We start from the raw sequence: 20,183 nt of genomic DNA, 5'->3' as shown, positions 1-20,183 counted from the left end.
AGGGGTTGGTTGGGGTTGATGAGGTTGGGAGTTGAACAGGGATTTGTACGTATTTACATACACAGGAATGGTCTTTGGGTGCAATGTTCAAGTGATTGCACCCCAAATTGCATTTTTAAAAAGGGAGAACAATGGCCTTCGAGGCATTGGTAAGGACCTTAAGGTAAAGGTAAATGCTTTCCCCTGACATTAAGTCTAGTTGTGTCTGACTCTGGGGGTTGGTGCTCATCTCTATTTCTAAACTGAAGAGCCGGAGTTGCCTGTAGGCAGGCCTGTAGCGAGGGGGGGAGGGTTAGGGGTTTAAACCTCTCCCGAAATTTTTCAGGTTATAAAAAAAACCTGGTTTACTCATGAATTTTAACTGGTTAACCAAATCCCCATGCTAAGTCTATGAGACGCAAAACATTAAGAGTCCCTCCAGGCACTATCTCAAGCAGATATTAACAGGTTTGTAGTGGGGGGGGGGGGGCTAGGGGTTCAACCCCCTCCCAAATTTTCAAAACTCCTCCTGAAATTTTCAAAACCCCACCCGAAATTTTTTTCTGGCTACAGCCCTGCCTGTGGGTGCCTCCAAGGTCATGTGGCCGGCATGACTGCATGGAGAGCCATTACCTTCCCGCCAGACCGGTACCTATTGATCTCACATTTGCATGTTTCCATACTGCTAGGTTGGCAGAAGCTGGGGCTAATGTTGGGAGCTCACCCCGCTCCCTGGATTCGAACTGCCGACCTTTTGGTCAACAAGTTCAGCAGCTCAGCGGTTTAACCCACTGTGCCACTGAGGGCTCTGGTAAGGACCTTAGGGCCCCGAAAAGTGAGAATTGCATCCTACCCTGAACTAGATGGGGAAATAGTCTTCCAGAGCATAAAATGGTTTCCTATATTCCATTTAATCAACTCATTAAAAACAAATGAAAGTGGCACCAAATAGATTAATTTCAATAAACATTCACTCAGGAGTGGCCAATGGTCCAAAAGAAGATGTCATACCTCATCCTACCGAGGGGTGGGTGGTTGCCCCTGCTACTCAGAAATTTGCCTATGCCAAACTGGTAAGCCAGACAGAAAGAGTGATTCTTTTACTTTGCATTACTTTATTTTATTTGTAGGTTGACCTCCTACCCGACAACTTCTAGGGCAGCTAAGCAATCAACATTCAAAGTACAACCTTAACCATCATACTGCTGCTTTTCCTATTTCTCATCCAGAGTCCTCTCTTTCTGCACTGAGCCAATTGGAGGGTTTTTTCCCCTTTTCTTTTCAGAGGAACTAACAAGAGCAATGGAAACATTTAATTTGTCTGTATTTTTAAGCAGACTAAGCACATTTCTGTTTCCAAGACTGAAATTAAGATCTGAACACTGTTCTTTCACATCTTCCTCATTTCTACTTATTTAAAAATGCTTAATGACATGACAAAATGATGTGAAAAGAAAACTGTACGAAACAGGCTTATGGTTGAATGACTAGAAAACGGTCTTGGATTGTAGATAGAACAGACCCTCCATTCCTTCTAGTCTCCATCTCTGCCAGGACATTACATGAAGCAAAACCTTCAAGAGCTAGATTTCGTAGGTGGCAACATTTTGTCATTGCTGTCTCAACATGCTATTTTTCAAAGAAGAACCTGAGCAGAATATTATTGCAGCATGTTAAATACTTAATCTAAAAAAATTGGGACAGAAACATGGTATAAATATTTAGCGGACTACATCCTCCAAGACTGCATTAGCGAAAGGAAAAGTTGCTACAGGATGGGCCAAATCAGAAAGTCATGGGAGGCAAATTGGAAAGGCTTGATTTATAGAATAAAGGGGAAAGATAAATATAAGGAATTAAACAAGATTATCCTCATGAACGAACAATAGTAAAAAATACAGCCAAATTTGTAAACTGTTCTCAGGGAGGGGATGGAGGGAGAAAGAGGGGGAATAATGTAAACATGCATTACCTATGGAAAATGTTTTGAATGTTTGTATAATTTTGTGTAGACCTATTTACAATAATTTTGAAAATAATAAAAAATCTTCAAAAAAAATAAAATAATTAAATAAATGGCACTTTGGTTAAAAAAGAAAAGAAATACCCTATTTATGTGAATCTAATGCTTATCTTTTTTTGGCTAAATTACCTTGACAAAATTAGGTTGCGCATTAGATTCACGTCATACGGTAATCTTCGTGCTGAGCCAAAGCGAAAGGGGAAGCTGCACCTGGAGCTCCTATTTGAGGGATGGCATTTTTCATTCAATGGCCATGGCTCAATGCTATGCCATCCTGTGAGTTGTAGTTTAGTGAGGCATCAGCATTCTTTGGCAAGAAAAGGCTCAAGACCTTGTAAAACTACAGCCCGCATAATTATGTAGCATTGAACCAAGTGCATTCATTCTACAGCACAGATGCATTCCAAGGTTTTCTTTGCCATTTCCTGAAAGCTTTGGTGTTCTAACACTTTGGCTTTTAGAGAAGGAATTCTAAGCAGGCAGCAACTGTAATGCACATCTTTTTTGGTCAAATTACATTAATGCACATTATTATTATTATTATTATTATTATTATTATTATTATTATTATTATTATTATTATTATTATTATATACCTGCCTTTTTCTCACCACAAAGGAGACAAAAAGCACAGTACATTCGGTAGTAAATACATTTTTCTTGTTTTATGGTTTTTAAAATTGAGGTGCACATTAGATTCAATGGTGCATTAGACCCAAGTAAATACAGTGGTGTCTTAGCAATGTGCCTTGTAGATGACCATTATATAGCTACCCACCATCAATTAATTCTCCCATTACATGTTATGCAATTTATTTCTGATAATTGTGCTGTTATGCAGCTGAACAAGTGCAAAGGTGTTCCATGAAAAGGTGTATCTCCTTTCTTTGATACAGCTGCGCTAAAGTCTTCCTTACCTTCTCAAAATGCCACCCAACAGAGAGGCGTTGAGACATTCTGGGGGCGACAAGCGTCTCTTCACCTCTGCGATGGTCACTTTGTATTTGGAAGTGGAGCTGAGTAAAGATAAGCGCCCAGGAACAGAGCAAAAGAGATCCGTGGGGTTAACTACACATGTGCCACCTGAAAAGGTATACATGACATGTATTAGAAGGGGATCTGGCATCAGGAGGGTGGGGTAGGGGAGCTGAAATCTTTCTGGAAGATATGTCAGGGAAGTATTTGGCAGTTTTTTCCACTGAAAATGAAAGTAGATAGAATTGTTGATGTTCCAAAAATGCAACTCAATATCTAAAAGGAGGCTTATAGGATATGTCAGCATTTGCTATGCTATAAATAGTGATTTAGAATGGATAGTTTCCAAATAATGTAAATTTGTAGTAACATTTGTAACTTTCAAGCAGGAGGCAGAGGAAGATCAAACCTCACATCAATCAAAAGTCTTATGGAATGTCCACTTGTCAAAAGTAGTCATCAAATAATTATCTCCCATGAAGATACAATGCCTGAGTGTGCTGGGATGTTGTCGTCCCGCCCCCCTTAATTTAACAAGAAACTTGGTTGCATTATGGCCAATACTATTTAGGGCAGCAGTGGGAATCATGTGGCTCTCCAAATATTGTTGCACTGCCACTTCCTTCAGTTTTTGACAGCTTAGCTGGTGATGGGAATTGTGGAAACTTCAGAGGTGACATAGGATTCCTTCCTACCCCGGATTGAAAGAATTCCCAGCAGTGTTTCCTGTTTAAATACCCAATTTAATATCAAATATAATTAACATATTTATAATTGAACAGAGACACACATAGTCAGCTTTTAGTCACAGACAGCATCTAGCTCCTGGTCTTGACAATTCTATTGGCCTGTTTGCTTCTCCCAAAAGCTAGAAGGGGAGGCCCATACAGTATCATACAGTATCATACAGTATCGCAGTATGGCTATATCAATAAGGCCTAACAGCATGGGTTGTTGTGAGTTTTCTGGGTTGTATGGCCATGTTCCAGAAGCATACTCTCCTGATGTTTTGCCCACATCTATGACAGGCATCCTCAGAGGTTGAGGGTGCCTGCCATAGATGTGAGTGAAATGTCAGGAGAGAATGCTTCTGGAACATCGCCATACAGCCCAGAAAACTCACAACAACCCAGTGATTCCGGCCATGAAAGCCTTTGACAACACACCTAACAGCATGAATACATACATCATAATCTCAAACATGGCATATTTTGAACATAGGATCCTGACAATATCCCACCTTTCTCATAGATGGGACCTGAGGGAGCAGATCAGAATCCTTTGCCAGATCTGTGGGGATACATGGCAATTTATTGAGGGTCCTTGACTATCATATGTAAAATACCAACCACACATCTCTTTTTCCACCCACCTCAAATTAGGCTGCTAAAACACAGAAAACATGAAGCCAACTTTCAGATGAGAAAGCAAGGAACCTCTGTCCAGTGCTAAAAACAGAAAGGGCCCCTCTTCCTTAATTCAAAGTATATAATATCTCCAAAGTGGTGAAATAAGTATTTTTTTAAAAGAAAAATCGTTTGTTAACCCAAATGTCAATTTTAAATTAATTTCACAGAGGCCACCCATTTGTGAATACCATTAGTAAATCTATTATATTTTTAAGTGATTTTAACAATAAATAAAATAAAATACTTTTGTTAACAACATGAGAAGCTTCAAAACAGACATTCTAACCAGCAGGATAATTTGGAAGCTATGAGAAAGCATTCCCTTTTTTTCTTTCCTTTTTTCTCCTTTTCTTTTATTACCTTCTCTTTCTGCTACCCTACTTGTTCCCCTCTCCTAAACTAACCTCCAACCCTACCCTATCAACACACCATCATCTCACTCCAAACCTTCTTTTTTATGCATGTCACCTTTCAAAATGTTAATAAAATTATTTTTAAAAATTGTTAACCTAATTTTTGAATTAATGTAATGGCTTGATCAAGTAAGTAAGTAAGTAAAAGTTTATTTGTATACCGCCCTCTCTCCCAAGAGGGACTCAGGGCGGTTTCCAATATAAAATCAGCATAAAACATTGTACAATAAAACACTGAAACACTATAAAACGCTATAAGAATACAAAAAAAGAAAAAAAATAACAATTGACTAAAACAATCACATAAACAGAAACAATATAATCACTCAAATAACATATAAGAGCTTAACTCCCCACTTGGCTGTGGAAATCCATTGGGAGTCCTTGGGTAAGTTACCCTCTCTCAGCCTCAAAGGAATGTCAAGGCAAACCACCTTGTGGTTGAAAGGAGTTGGAAACACTTGAAGGAACACAACTATGGCAAAATATCAATATGTCAATTTTACCACCAGTTTTCTAAATACACACACACCTCATTATTTCCCCTCTGATTCTAATTCATATATCTTTGAGTCCAAGAAAAACAGTAAATACATTAAAAACAGGTGTATTGTTTTCCTTTGTATTCCTACCTCAGCATGTGTGCAATGGCAGACAAGATGAGAACAATTTTGTCCTGCCTCACATAGGTGTGCATGTGAGGCAGGACAAGATGGAAACAAAAAGAATTGAAACAAAATTCTCACCCATGCTTACCACAACTAGAATTATAGAACTGGAGGCAACCACATGGGCCATCCAATTCAACCCTCTGCTGTGCAGGAAAAGCACAGTCAAAGCACTCTGACAGATGGCCATCCAGCTTGCTTCAAAGCCTCCAAACAAGTAGCCTCCACCAGACTCTGAGACAGAGAGTTCCACTTAAGGTCAGGAATGTCTTTCTAATGCTTAGGTGGAATCTCCTTTCCTGTCATTTGAACTCATTGCTACAAGTCCTAATCTCCAGGGCCACAGAAAATAAGTCTGATCCCTCTTCTTACATTGCTAAAGCTCTGATGGGTGTTTTACTAGGTACGTATCATAGTCTATATTGACTAAAGCACAATATAATGACAATCAAAACACTTGTTAACAAAATGGAAGACCCCCATATATTATTAACCAGGGGCGTGCAATTTGGATAAACCCTGTACCATTTTTGGTGTCCTGATTTTGGTGTCCCCCACCCTTCCATTAAGGACGATCCGGTAGCCAAAAATGCCAAATCATTCGGAGTCCGTTTTGAAAAATGGATCTGTGCACAGCCCTACTATTAACTAAATGGGTTTTATCAATAGTGAAATGTGAATAAAATTTCTGGAACTTAGTTCTCTTAATAAATGTGATTGTTTACAAAGGGACACATGAAAGGTTGAATCCAGTTGGCTGACTGTATATTCCACACTACAATGAAGAGACAAATCAGACACAAGTCAAACATTTAATTAAGGTTAAGAAGTTTGGTCTAGAACACCATCAACTCCAACTGTGGGTCTCAACCCTAAATGGGATCCCCTTAGCTCAATGTTGGGGTCCCAAAAATTGGCAACAGTAACAAAAAGAGCATCAATTAATGGCTGTTTTAGACATTTGTGTGAATCTATTGCTCAGTGCGGATGCTGCAGCAAATGCTTTGACTGCAGTTCATAAAAAGGAAATCCATCCTATTTAGCAAGCCTTACAAATACTGATTTATTATCAGCCAATGTTTGATTTTTAAGCCTATTTTATATACCTATATACCTGGGGTCATGTAAATGGAGCAACCCCCAGTGCCAAATTGTACCTTGTCTGCATTTCTATGCACTTATAATTCTAAGGAAATCATAGTCTTCCTTCCTGCTCACCCAGATTTTCTGTTCAGTCAGATAATGTATAAATGAGGTTAATTATACTGGAAGGCATTTTGCATTTCAGTTCTTGATAGGGTTGCTTGCAGGCAGGCAGAGAATTACTTGCAGTCATAGATCTTTCTATTGCAACGCAAGAAACAAATTAACTACTACTCCACAATTTACAAACAATGAGGAAGTGCAGCAATAAAATATTAATATTTCTCTTACACAGTCCAACCCATGTGTGCATAAACCATTTGTGCTGAACAAACAATTGCTCTTTTAATAGGAAAGCACTTTGTTCCCACCTGCTTTGAGTTTTTTTTTTTCAAAGCAGGTTTTGTAACTGAACAAAAGCATGTGTTCCATCAATGCCCGGGCAAGACGATCAAATCAGCCCTGCTGATGAAGTGAGGCTATGCAGAGCAACCTTGGAAACAGGGTTAGACTGGAAACCCTGGCAGGTCTCCATTGGGCTCCTTCAGTTTCCTCACCTGAAAGCACTCTCCTTTGCCAAAATGGTCCTCCAAGTGCCTCCAACTGCCATTTGGCAAGCACAACCCCAGCTCTGCCTCTGTATGAGTATGTTTGTCCATACTTTGCTTGCATCCCATCCAATGAGAAGTCACTACCTCATGGTAAGAAGGAAGAAATTACAGAGGGGGCACAAACAGTTCCCCAGTAAAATATATAATTTCTTCACTGCTTTTGGGCCCCTTCCACACAGCTGAATAAGATCTGACATTTTCTGCTTTGAACTGTGATATATGGCAGGGTGGACTCAGATAACACAGTTCAAAGCAGATATTGTGGGATTTTCTGCCTTGATATTCCGGGTTACATGGCGGTGTGGAAGGGTCCTAAGGCTGTGATTATCAATGAAGTGCATATATTGCTGGTGGAACATTATTATTATTATTATTATTATTATTATTATTATTATTATTATTATTATTATTATATACCCCGCTTTATCTCTTCTGCAGGAGACACAAAGCAGCTTAACATAAAACCTAACATAAAACATCGCTGGGTTTGAAGTACAGGAGAAAGGATGGCGAGACCCCAAAGCGGCACAACCAATTGTGACTTTTAGACTCCTTTTTTAAAAAGGAAGAAAGCAACAGCCTTGCAAATATATGGAAGTGCACTAGTAGCGTCCTTCCAGTGATCTTACCCACCACCAGAAAATACAGGTTTTAAAAGAAGAAAAATCCATACAAAATCATACCACTGCTCAGATAATTTTTTTTGGAAACTGTGTCTGGATGTACATTTGCCACTTCATGCAGTTCGAACTGCTTGAACATGGTCAGTGTAGATATAATGCAGTTCAAATATCATTCTATGGGTCTACAGTGACCATATCATACAGTTCAAACTGGATTACATGTGTTAAGAGCACAACTGGCCCAGGATTGGAAAAAAAGATATATACCCGATATTATTATTATTATTATTATTATTATTATTATTATTATTATTATATTGTATGACACAGAAAACAAGATAGATATGCTGGATTTCGTATCACAAAATCACAAGTCGAACACTTCCCAAGTGTCTAGGACTGTGTGATGTATTTTTGGATGATGCACACAGATTTATTATTATTATTATTATTATTATTATTATTATTATTGTGTTGTTGAAAGCTTTCATGTCCAGAATCACTGGGTTGTTGTGTATTTTCTGGGCTGTATGGCCATGTTTCAGAAGCATTCTCTCCTGACATTTCGTCTACATCTATGGCAGGCATCCTCAGAGGTTGTGAGGATCCTCACAACCTCTGAGGATGCCTGCCATAGATGTAGGCAAAACATCAGGAGAGAATGCTTCTGGAACATGGCCACACAGCCTGGAAAATGCACAACAAATTATTATTATTATTATTATTATTATTATTATTATTATTATTAGAATTATTATTAGAATTAATAGAATTAGAATCATGCAGCAGGTGACTTTGGACACCCTACTACCCTTTAGAATTCAACAATTCTCTACCTTATGACAACAATGCTAGGTCAGTAGAAAGGCATGAAGAATGTTGGTAGGGTGTCCTATTTATTCCCTTTTAAAATTGCCTATCCTGCCCCTCTCAATGAGGCTAAAGATTTATATTCTTGGGGTGCCCACTCTTTCTCAAGTTCTCAGTAGGGACATTTGTTCCTCTTAGGCCCCTTCTGCACTGCCATATAAAAATCCAGATGACCTGCTTCAAACTGGATTAAATGGCAGTGTAGACTCATATAATCCAGTTCAAAACAGATAATGTGAATTATATGATTTGATAATATGGATTATATAGCAGTGTAGAAGAGGCCTTAGAATGTTGTAATAGCTAGGGTCAAGGAGCCTTTGTCTTTGACTGTACAGGCAGTCCCTGAATTACAAACATCCAACTAAAGGACTCATAGTTAAGAATAGGGTAAAACAACAGGAAGTGGGAGAAATCTATCACTCAGAAGGGAAATTCACTCCTGAAAGTCTTATCACAGCAAAAGATGTCTCAACTGAAGCTTTCTTTCCAATCCTTGTTTCCAGAACAAGCCAAATTTTCCAAAATCCAATTATCACAAGGACAGGAAGTGAGATGAAACTTTCTGAACAGGGGCACGGGCTGCAAAACAAACATCACAGGGGTATCCAAAGCTTTTATAGATAAATGATCAATAAATAGACATAGAGACAGAGACAGAGATAGAGATAGAGACAGAGAGCTAGAGAGATAGGCTGGAGTTTCATTTAAACTTTTACCTGTTCCCACTTACATACAAATTCAACTTAGGAACAAACCTATGCTATCCAAAACTTATCTAAGTATGAAAAGATACGGTAGCAAAAATTGTACTTAGTACTTGGCGTGCAACCGGTCATATTATTTTTGTCTCAATCCAAACTGAAGATTAGGAAAAAATCGAGCACTTGGTTATACTACTGTGTTTTTCAAAATGATGACAGAAAGTGACATTTCAGGCCACCATTTTTACAAATGTTTATTATTTTTTTTTAAAAAAGGAACATAAAATCTATAAAAGTGTGTGAGGATGTTTGTGTGGTAACATGGGGGTTCTAGGGTCCTGGTGGAGTTGGGATGGGGATGTGTTATTAGAAAATATTATCATAATCTGTTAGGATTATGATACCAATATGGTTAGATATTGGTGCAGAGTAGCAAAAATGCAGAAGGCTAAGGGTTTATGCGAGCAGAGGTAATAAAAACAAAATAGCCAGCCTCCCTTTCTCTTTAAAGAGTCATGTGCATAAAATAAACATCAGAGACACCAAAAGTAAAATAGTAAAAGTATGTTTACTCACAATCTTGTATGATGATGGTCATACTGGTAAAAAAATCTTAGTTCCAAAGAATATTGTTCAGGATACTACATATCTCTTAGCAAAAGGTAACAGCAGACCGCATGGCAGGATGAAGAGAGAGAACAAAAGAAAGTCTCTCCTTTTATACCCCAAAGAGGCATATGTAACTTCCTGTATGTCTCCAGGAAGTATACTCCTCTTGCCCACTTCACATGCAAAACCCCTAAAATGGTGCCATCAACTTTGGAATGCAGCTTGGCGCATGTTACTAAGCAACAAACAAACCTAGCTACATAAACCATCCCACATTGAAAATGCATGCATGATTGCTAGATAACCCAACATGCGTTTTCATAGAATCATAGAATCCTAGAGTTGGAAGAGACCACATGGGCCATCTAGTCCAACCCCCTGCCATGCAAGAAAAGCACAAAGTGCCCCTGACAATTTGCCATCCAGCCACTGTTTAAAAGCTTCCAGGGAAGGAGTTTCATCCAGTGGGTTTCTGCATGGCTTTAAGGTAACATGTTTCCAAAATCATCCTGATCTTTGAGAAGACTGATCTTTGGGGAACTCTGGGCCCTTCCACACAGCCATATAACCCAAAATATCAAGGCAGAAAATTCCACAATATCTGTGGGACATCTAAGTCCACAATGACATAGATTCCAGGTCAACACAGATACTGTGGGATTTTCAGCTGTGTGGAAGGGGCCTATATCATGCTGATCTTTGGGGAACTATAGCAGCCACACCATGGGGTCCAAAGGCCACATGAGATGAATGTTTGAGACTTGAGGGCTGCAGAGCTCAGTTTGAGCTCTTAGCCATCAGGGGTGCCATGTTTTGACATCAGCAGAGGTGACAAAGAATAGAGAGGACCATCTCCTCCACTCCTTCCTGGTGGCATGTGTATTTCTGCTTAGGTCACATCAGGGCACACACAATGGCTGGAGAGAGACTTTATAAAGTCCCTGTTCCAACTTAAGAATAACCAAACAGAATTTATCTTGGGATGCTGTGAGTTTTCTGGCTGTATGGCCATGTTCCAGAAGCATTCTCTCCTGATGTTTCACACACATCTATGGCAGGCATCCTCTGAGGTTGTGAGGTATATTGGAAAAACTAAGCAAGGAAGGTTTATATATTTGTGGAAGGTCCATGGTGGGAGAAAGAACTCTTGTCTGTTTGAGGCAAGTGTGAATGTTGCAATTAATAACCTTGATTAGCATTTAATAGCCTTGCAGATTCAAAGCCTGGCTGCTTCCTGCCTGAGGGAATCCTTTGTTGGGAGATGTTAGCTGGCCCTGATTGTTTCATGTCTGGAATTCCTCTGTTTTCAGAGTGTTGTTCTTTATTTACAGTCCTAATTTTAGAGTTTTTTAAAATACTGGTAGCCAGATTGTGTTAATTTTCATGGTTTCCTCCATTTTGTTGGAACTGTCCACATGCTTGTGGATTTCATTGGCTTCTCTGTGTAGTCTGACATGGTGGTTGTTAGAGTGGCCCAGCATTTCTGTGTTCTCAAATAATATTCTGTGCCCAGGTTGGTTCATCAAGTGTTCTGCTCTGGCTGACTTCTCTGGTTGAGTTAGTCTGCTGTGCCTTTCATGTTTCTTGATTCGTGTTTGGGCAATGCTGCGTTTGGTGGCCCCTATGTAGACTTGTCCAAGCTGCATGGTATCCGGTAAACTCCTGCAGAGGTGAGAGGATCCTTCTTGTCCTTCACTGAATGTAGCATTTGTTAGATTTTCTTAGTGTGTCTCTAGATAGTTTGTAGTTTGTGTTTCTTCCCCAACTTCCCTTTACGGCCAGTGGTTCCCTTGCTGTATGGCAAGAACATCTTTCCTCTGGGTGGATCTTTGTCTTGACTCTCATGGCTTGTTCTTGGCCTTGCAGCTCTTCTGATGTCTATGATCTATTGGCCTGTAGAGCCCAGTTTAGGTGGTTCAGTTCACCTTGGAGGAGGTGAGGTTCGCAGATTCTTTGTGCACGGTCTGTCAGGGCTTTGACTGTGCTTCTTTTTTTATTTGAGTGATGGTTGGAGTTTTTATGTAGGTATCTATCCGTGTGTATAGGTTTTCTGTAAACTGTGTGGCCCAATCGTTGATTGGGTTTGTGGATGACTAGGGCATCTAAGGAGCTGCTGCTGAACTTGCAGACCGAAAGGTCTCAGGTTCAAATCCGGGGAGCGGAGTGAGCACCTGCTGTTGCTACAGCTTCTGCCAACCTAGCAGTTCGAAAACATGCCAATGTGAGTAGATCAATAGTACCACTCCTGCGGGAAGGTAACGGAGCTCCATGCAGTCATGCAGGCCACAAGACCTTGGAGGTGTTTACAGACAACGCTGGCTTTTCAGCTTAGAAATGGAGATGAGCACCAACCCCCAGAGTCAGACATGACTGGACTTAACGTCAGGGGAAACCTTTACCTTTAACTAGGACATCTAGAAATGGCAGTTTTCCTTCCTTTTCTTTTTCTATGGTGAATTGGATGTTTGGGTGGATGCTGTTGAGGTGGTCCAGGAACTTGTTTAGTTGTCTTCTCCAAGACTCCAGATAAATGATGAAGGTGTAATTCACACATCTGAATCATATAGTGGGCTTTTCTGTTGCTGTTTCCAGGGCTTGTTTCTCAAAGTGTTCCATATAGAAATTTACTATAACCTGGCTGAGAGGGCTCCCCATGGCTACTCCATTTTTTGCATTGTCCCACTGGAAGTAGCTTGTGGTGAGGCAATGGAGAAACAGGCCCCTTTAACCTTAGTGACTGGAATTTGCTCCTTGAAATGGCATCTCTCAACTTTCGGTGTGTTTTGCGTGGGAAGGGGACTCCCGTGAGAACTGTCTCATCCCAAGGCCAGACAACAGGCGAGGCCCACGCCCACTAATCTCCCAGCCAAGCCAAGCCCCCCCCCCCTTCCCCAAACTGGATCCCCTTGGAAAGCAGCAGCAGCAGCAGCCGGGCAGGCAAACCAGAGCGGATTAGAGCGGCTCTTCGCGCCTTCGGCGAGCCGCTTCCTCGGTTGAGGCTCTGCCTCGCTTTCCCTCTATGTCGCCCCCCCCTCCCCACCCTTATTGTTGTGACTCCACTGGAAACCGGGGCTCGGCTGGAGCTATTAATTAAACAAGCGCATTAAGGCTTTTTTAATGGGACTCCAATTGCTCCCTAGGAAAGAAAAAAAACAACAAAGAAAGAAAGCTAAGCAGGAAGGAAGAAAGAGCAGACAGCAGCGTTAATGACAAGACATTAAGGGCAAATTAAACGTATTATGGGATTATCAAGATCAGATAAGAGCTGGAGAGTGAGTGGAGGGGGGAGGGCTGAGGAGCGGGAGAAGCCTCCCTGTCTTTCCTGCAGGCAAAGGATCCGGACCCCTTTCTCCTTCCCTTTCCCTTTCCCCCCAGAAGCGCCCCTTATTGCTCCCCCAAGCCCCGGATGTTCCTCAGGTGAGTAACGGGAAGGAGGGAGGCTTGCCAGCAGCCAGTCCTGGAAACCTTTCTTGCTGAGACTGAACCTCCTTCCTGCGGCAGGATTGGATCCTATGCTTGTCATTGAAAGCAGTGCCAGATTTACCATTGTGCTTAGGTGTGCACAGGGCCCCCGTTGGCCCATCTTAAGGCGTCCTGTTTCACTGTGTTGGGGAATCTGAGCTGTTAGACTCAAAATAACCCTCTGTTGGGGTGATTCCACCGGAAATATAGCAGAGTCCCAGAAATAACTTCATAACTTACGTGTAATGAGCTGAGATAAGCTTCCATTCCTCGGGATGCTTTAGGATTGCAGAGTCAGAACTTTAGGTTCCAAAATATTTATTGAAGTAAAAAGAAATACATTCTTGAAAGAAAAGGTCTTGGAGATAGTTTTCTTACTAATCTCATCTTCTAAAGAGGTAAAAGGGCAAAAAGTTAGTGCAGCTACATTTTTCCTAGAAGAAGGCAAAATGTGCATCCTCACAGGGGGAAATAAAAGCAGAAGAGCCAATAGCCAATGGCGACACGGCCAGCTAAGGGCAATAAAAACTTTAAAAGGAAGTTGCCTCACTGAATTCAATTGCTGCAACATCAAAGGGGGTGGAGACAGTGGTTAGCAAGAGGAGAGAAGACAAAGCCCTTTCTGGGAAAACATGCATAGGAATCTGGGGGGAGGAATCCCTCAGCTTGGCCCTGTCTCTGCACTAGCTACTCATTGAGGACTGGAAACTTGATGACACAAGAGACTTTTACAGTCCATGTATGAAACTCAACAATTTGGCAAAATGTAGCTATATGGATTTATTTCATTTTTTTACCCCTTTATCTTTCTTTAGAAGATGAGTTTTAGTAAGCAAACAAAATCCACAGATAATAATAGAGCCCAAATAAAAACATTATTTTTCTTGATGTCTTCATTTTTAGGCCTGTTCCTGGGGTTATTTTGGGTGCTGATTCAGAAAGCTGCATTGGATAGACCACATCAGCTCTAGATTATTAAGTATGGTTTTCTGTAGGTAAGCAGATGGTTACTACTGGATGGCATATGTTCTGTATCAGAAACTAGAGGTGATGTGGTCTGTCCAATGCAATTTTCTGAATCAGCACCCCAAATAACCAAACCAAATCTAAAGTTGACCAAAAACTGATTCATAACCCTTTTGGTACTAATGTTGGAGAGTGGTCCCCAGTCAAAGTGGTCTCTGGCCAAGTGGTCCCTAGTCAAAGTAGTTCCTGGTCAAAATAAGATTAGGAATCACTGATATATACAAAGGGCTACATCAGCCTTATGATTGCCTTCAAAGGAATCCATGGATGAAGAATATGGATAATATGGGCCAACTATAGTTGTTGTTTTTTTACATAGTGGTCTATGCTCTTTGACCCACTTTGGGTTGCCAGATGTTAATGAATGACAACCCTTACTGGGTCTGATTATCCACCCTGCAGACTGAGGATGATGGCAACTGCAACCCAACAACATTTTGTGGCTCCTGAGTTTGGGGAAAGGTCCATACCTCACAACCTCTGAGGATGCCTGCCATAGATGTGGGCGAAACGTCAGGAGATAATGCTTCTGGAACATGGCCACACAGCCCGAAAGACATACAACAACCCGGTTAGAGGATATGTTAAAGTCAGACATCATATCCTTGTATGTAATCCAAACCCCTGACTAAACAGAGCAAAGGGCAACCTTCCAGAGGTTCCTGTCTGCCTGCTCCCATCAGCTGTAGTCATGATGCCTAATGGTGAGGAAGACAGAGGTTGTAGCCCAGCATCTAGAAGAGGGCCAAGTCAATGCACACGTAGGGTTGGATGTGGCACACTGATCGAGTTTGACACATATGTGTTGTCGAAGGTTTTCATGGCCAGAATCACTGGGTTGCTGTAAGTTTTCCGGGCTGTATGGCAGGCATCCTCAGAGGTTTTGAGGTCTGTTGGAAACTAGGCAAGTGGGGTTTATATTTCTGTGTTCTCAAATAATATGATGTGTCCAGGTTGATTCATCAATTGCTCTGCTATGGCTGACTTCTGTGGCTGAATTAGACTACACAGAGAAGCTACACCTGAAATCACACTGTGTCCAATTCTGGGCACCGCAATTGAAGATGTTGAATGTTGACAAGCTGAAAGGTGTCCAGAGGAGGGTGACTAAAATGATCAAGGGTCTGGAGAACAAGCCCTATGAGGGGCGGCTTAAAGAGCTGGGCATTTTTAACCTGCAGAAGAGAAGGCTGAGAGGGGACATGATGGCCATGTATAAATCTGTGAGGGAAAGCCTGGAGACTGGGACATGGAACTATGGCTTCAAACTACAGGAAAGGAGATTACACCTGAACATTAGGAAGAAGTTCCTAAATGTGAGAGCTGTTCAGCAGTGGAATTCCCTGCCCTGGAATATGGTGGAGGTCCCTTTTCTGGAGGCTTTTATGCAAAGGCTGGATGGCCATCTGTCGGGGGTGCTTTGAATGCGATTTTCCTGCTTCTTGGCAGGGGGTTGGACTGGATGGCCCATGAGGTCTCTTCCAACTCTATGATTCTATGATTCTAAATAAACCCCACTTCCCTAGTTTCCAAGAGACCTCACAACCTCTGCCTGCCACAGATGCAGGCGAAAGGTCAGGAGAGAATGCTTCTGGAACATGGCCATACAGTCTGGAAAACTCACAGCAACCGATTGACATATATGGTTTAGGTGCCCCACCACGACATATGTAGAAGGATCTCTTCTGCCAGGAAACGCGGAAGTTGATGCTTTTTGTTTCTTTTACAACAACGTATTGTTCGGTCTCCCCGAGGATGAAGCCCCGCCTTTCCTCTCCCGCCCCCGCCCCGCCCGCAGGGAAGGGATTGCGTCATTCGGCGGCAGTTTCATCCTGAAGCGCCCGCGCCTTACAATTGCGGATCAAAGGGGCCGCCATCCCTCTGGGGCTGGGCGGGGCGGGCAGGCCTTCAATCAATGCGGGGGAGGCCTTCCATTGGCTGGCCCGGTTCGGGGTGGAGGGTGGGGGGAACGGAGCCCGCTTGTATTTATTTTTATATTTCTTTATTTGTTTTTCTTTTTAATCAGATCCGATCTGACAGGGTTCCCTCGCTCGGCGCCAACGCCTCCTCAGCCTTCTCATGTCAGTCCCCTCTAAGCGATTTGACAAACTCAAGATCTCTTTAAAACGGGGAGAGAGAAAGAGTTCAGATCATATTAATTCCCCCCAAAATGTTTTGATTCAAAGTAGTTTGTCTTTGACGTCGCCACGGGCAATCGGGAAAGAGAGAGAGAGAGAGAGAGAAAGTGCCGATAGCCCGGGCCCCCTTTCTCTCTTCATGGCCCAGGGGCGAAGGCAGTATTTAAGCTTCTGAAATTCGCCTCGGGCAGGGAAAGAGGGATGATCACAAAGCGGGAACCCACCCTCCCTCCCTCGCTCCCCCCTCAACCGCTCCCCCCCCTCGCCTTCCCTTTTGGGCGGGTGTGGAGTTTGTCACCAGTGTCGCCTCTCGTTTGTTTGGGTTGGTTTCCAGGAGGGAGGCCAGGCCACTCACCCCGACGCCCTATTGGCCCCTACTCAGAATAATTACAACAACAATAACAATAATTATAATACAAACTTCCTTGGTGTCTTGGTTTTTAGGCCTGGGGTTATTTGGGGGTGTAGAATCAGAAAATTGCATTGGAGAGACCGCACCAGCACTAGCTTTTTAGATATGGTTATCATGGGCGTAGTGTATGTAACTGCTAGACAGCATTTATTCTGGATCTCAAAAAAAACTGAGCTGATAGTAGGGAACGGGTGCCGTTTTTGGAATCAGCGGGTCAAACAGACCCAGGATCAGGTCTAACATTTGAGGCACCATAATAACAACAATAATAAAAATAATAATATAACTAACAATAATAAAAAGTATTAGCAATTATTAATAGTAGTAATTATTAATTACTATTATTATTAATGCTTTTTATTTTTATAATGGGGAGATTATTACTATTACTAAGAATTATATTAACATTATATACTATAATATAATAATTATATTTATATTATTACTCCTCGAAAGGACTCTAGGACATTGTTACTATTATTACTACTATCAATAATAATTACATTAATATTATTTAATATAATATAATAATTATATTAATATTATTTCTCCTTGAAAGGACTCAGGGAGATTCTTACTATTATTACTACTATCAATAAAAATTACATTAATATTATTTAATATAATATACCGTAATAATTCAATTAATATTATTTCTCCTCGAAAGGACTCTAGGAGATTACTATTATTACTACTATCAATAATAATTACATTAATATTATCTCCCCTCAAAAGGACTCGGGGAGATTATTACTATTATTACTACTATCAATAATAATTAAATTAATATTGTTTTCCCCTACAAGGACTCGGGAGGATTATTACTATTATTACTATTATTAATAATTATTATATTAATATTTATCTCCCCAAAATTATTTAATATAATATAATAATTATATTAATATTATTCTTCCCTGAAAGGACTCGGGGGGATTATTATTATATTATATATTATTCAATAAAAATGTAAAGGTAAAGGTTTCCCCTGACGTTAAATCCAGTCATGTTTGACTTTGGGGGTTGGTGCTCATCTCCAGTTCTAAGCCAAAGAGCCGGCGTTGTCCGTAGACACCTCCAAGGTCATGTGGCCGGCATAATAATTACATAAATATTATTTATCCCCAAAAGGACTCGGGGAGATTATTAAAATTATTAATATCATTAATAGTAAGAATTATTAATAGTCATAAATATTAATAATAGTAATGCTTATTAATAGACATAATAATAATTGATACTTTATAATAATTGATAAATAGCACTACATTGATTGCCCGCTTCTCCCTGCGGCTCGAAATGTGTGTTGGCTAGTGTAACCAAGCAGGTTCAGGACAGACGATTACGGGAAGGTTTCTACACCATAAATCTGGTTCACAACCAAGCCAAGGAAAAGGGGAGGGAAAAGGAATGGGTTTGCCATGGGGGGAAGGAAGGCCTTTCCCCTGCCCCTTCTCCCCTCCAAAGCAGAGGTTCCCCTCACTCCGGCTGCTTTTCAAAGGGCCGACTCTGAATATTCAACTTTCCAAGGCGAAGGAAGCCTGCGCTCGCCCGTCTGTACACCATTAATATGATCTCTGCAGAATTGGGGCCCTCGGCAAGATTAGCATATCAAAGCCGGCGCCCGCGGCAAGAGAAGCTATCGATAGGCGCGCGGGCGGCGACGTAAAGATTATTGGTCGTGATGGGGCGCGCGGAACGGAGCTGCGGGCGAAATGCGGCACGCCGTGAACCGGGAAGGAGGCGGGGAGGGCGGCGGGGAGCCTCCCACCAATACTGGGGCGGGTGGGAATCGCCTCTCCAGCGCCCCGAGCTCGGAAGCCCCGGCCCTTGTCTCGGATGGGCCGCCAAACTCCCACCTAGTTTTTCTTTTCTCTACCATGAAAGAAGCCATCCTTGTTGTTCTTCTTGTTGTCTGCCTTCAAGCCGCTTCCTATTTAGGGCGACCCTGACCCGGGGTCTGTAGAGAGAGGGTTTTTTTTTCCTTTTGGTTTCCTCTGAGGTCTGTGACTTTTACAAAGCGTGGTCTCTAGAGTTGCAGTTCTGTCCTCAAGACATTCTTCTTGCCTTCTTTAATTGGGGATGAGAGAAGCCGGGTTTACCAAGCCCGTTGCCTGTGTCTCCTGTTTCTTCACTCAGATAAATCCTTTCCTTCCTTCCTTCCTTCCTTCCTTCCTTCCTTCCTTCCTTCCTTCCTTCCTTCCTTCCTTCCTTCCTTCCCCCCTTCTTTCTTACTTCCCTCACCTGTGTATATGAAATCTAGAATCCTTCCCTTCCTTCTTTTCGTTTCCCTTACTTGTGTCCCCGGGGTTGAAATTATTTCCTTCCTTCCTTCTCCTTTCCTTCTTTCCTCTCTACTTCTTCCTTCCCTCCTGTATCGTTTCCCTTTCCTCTGTGCCTGGGATTGAGACTCCTTCCTTCCTTTTTCCCCTCCTTTATTTCTTCTAGGCAAAATGTAGCTGCATGGGTTTTTTAAAAAAAACTTTTTACCCTTTTTACCTTTTTTAGAAGATGAGACTTAGTAAGCTAGTTAGCTCCAAGACCCTTTCTATCAAGAATGTATTTTTTTCACTTCAATAAAATACCTTTGAACCTAAAGTTCGGATTCTGCAATCCTAAACCATCCTGAGGAATTGAAGCTTATCCTAAGTTTCTGCTGGTTATGAAGTTTACTTCTGGAGCTCTGCTATATTTCAGGTTGAATCACCTCAACTGAGGGTTATTTTGAGCCTAACTGCATAGATCCCCCAACAATGGGTTAGGATAGCAGAGAAAGTTTTTCAAATAGATTTTTGAGCCTTTTTATTTTTGGAATATTTTTCCTGGATTTTTGAACATTTTCTGAATTTTCTTGGAGCATTTTTTCATGTTATTTTTGGAAGCTGAGAACCATGGAAGGGAAGTAGGAATTTCTTTGGACTCTGCCTAAACTAGAAGATGAAGGCGGTTCCCCAACAATTTCCTTCCTTCCATCCTTCCCGCGCCTCTTTCCTTTCCTTTCCTTTCCTTTCCTTTCCTTTCCTTTCCTTTCCTTTCCTTTCCTTTCCTTTCCTTTCCTTTCCTTTCCTTTCCTTTCCTTTCCTTTCCTTTCCCTTCCCTTCCCTTCCCTTCCCTTCCC

At 41.5% G+C, this 20,183-nt stretch overlaps 1 protein-coding gene across 3 annotated transcripts in view; it reads right to left on the bottom strand.

The window, feature by feature from the left end:
* Window positions 1-20,183, bottom strand: part of tfap2d (transcription factor AP-2 delta) — a 63,839-nt gene that overhangs the window by 28,944 nt on the left and 14,712 nt on the right. For all 3 annotated transcript variants that reach the window (XM_062959251.1, XM_062959256.1, XM_062959262.1), the window contains exon 4: window positions 2,920-3,085. In XM_062959251.1, coding sequence (XP_062815321.1) covers window positions 2,920-3,085 — 166 coding nt within the window. The remainder of the gene's footprint in view (window positions 1-2,919; window positions 3,086-20,183) is intronic.

This window comes from Anolis carolinensis, chromosome 1 (genome assembly GCF_035594765.1).
Source record: "Anolis carolinensis isolate JA03-04 chromosome 1, rAnoCar3.1.pri, whole genome shotgun sequence".
In the NCBI taxonomy this organism is placed as follows: Eukaryota; Metazoa; Chordata; class Lepidosauria; order Squamata; family Dactyloidae; genus Anolis; species Anolis carolinensis.
Note: the sequence above shows the minus strand (reverse complement) of the source record. Positions and strands in the feature narration are given on the sequence as shown.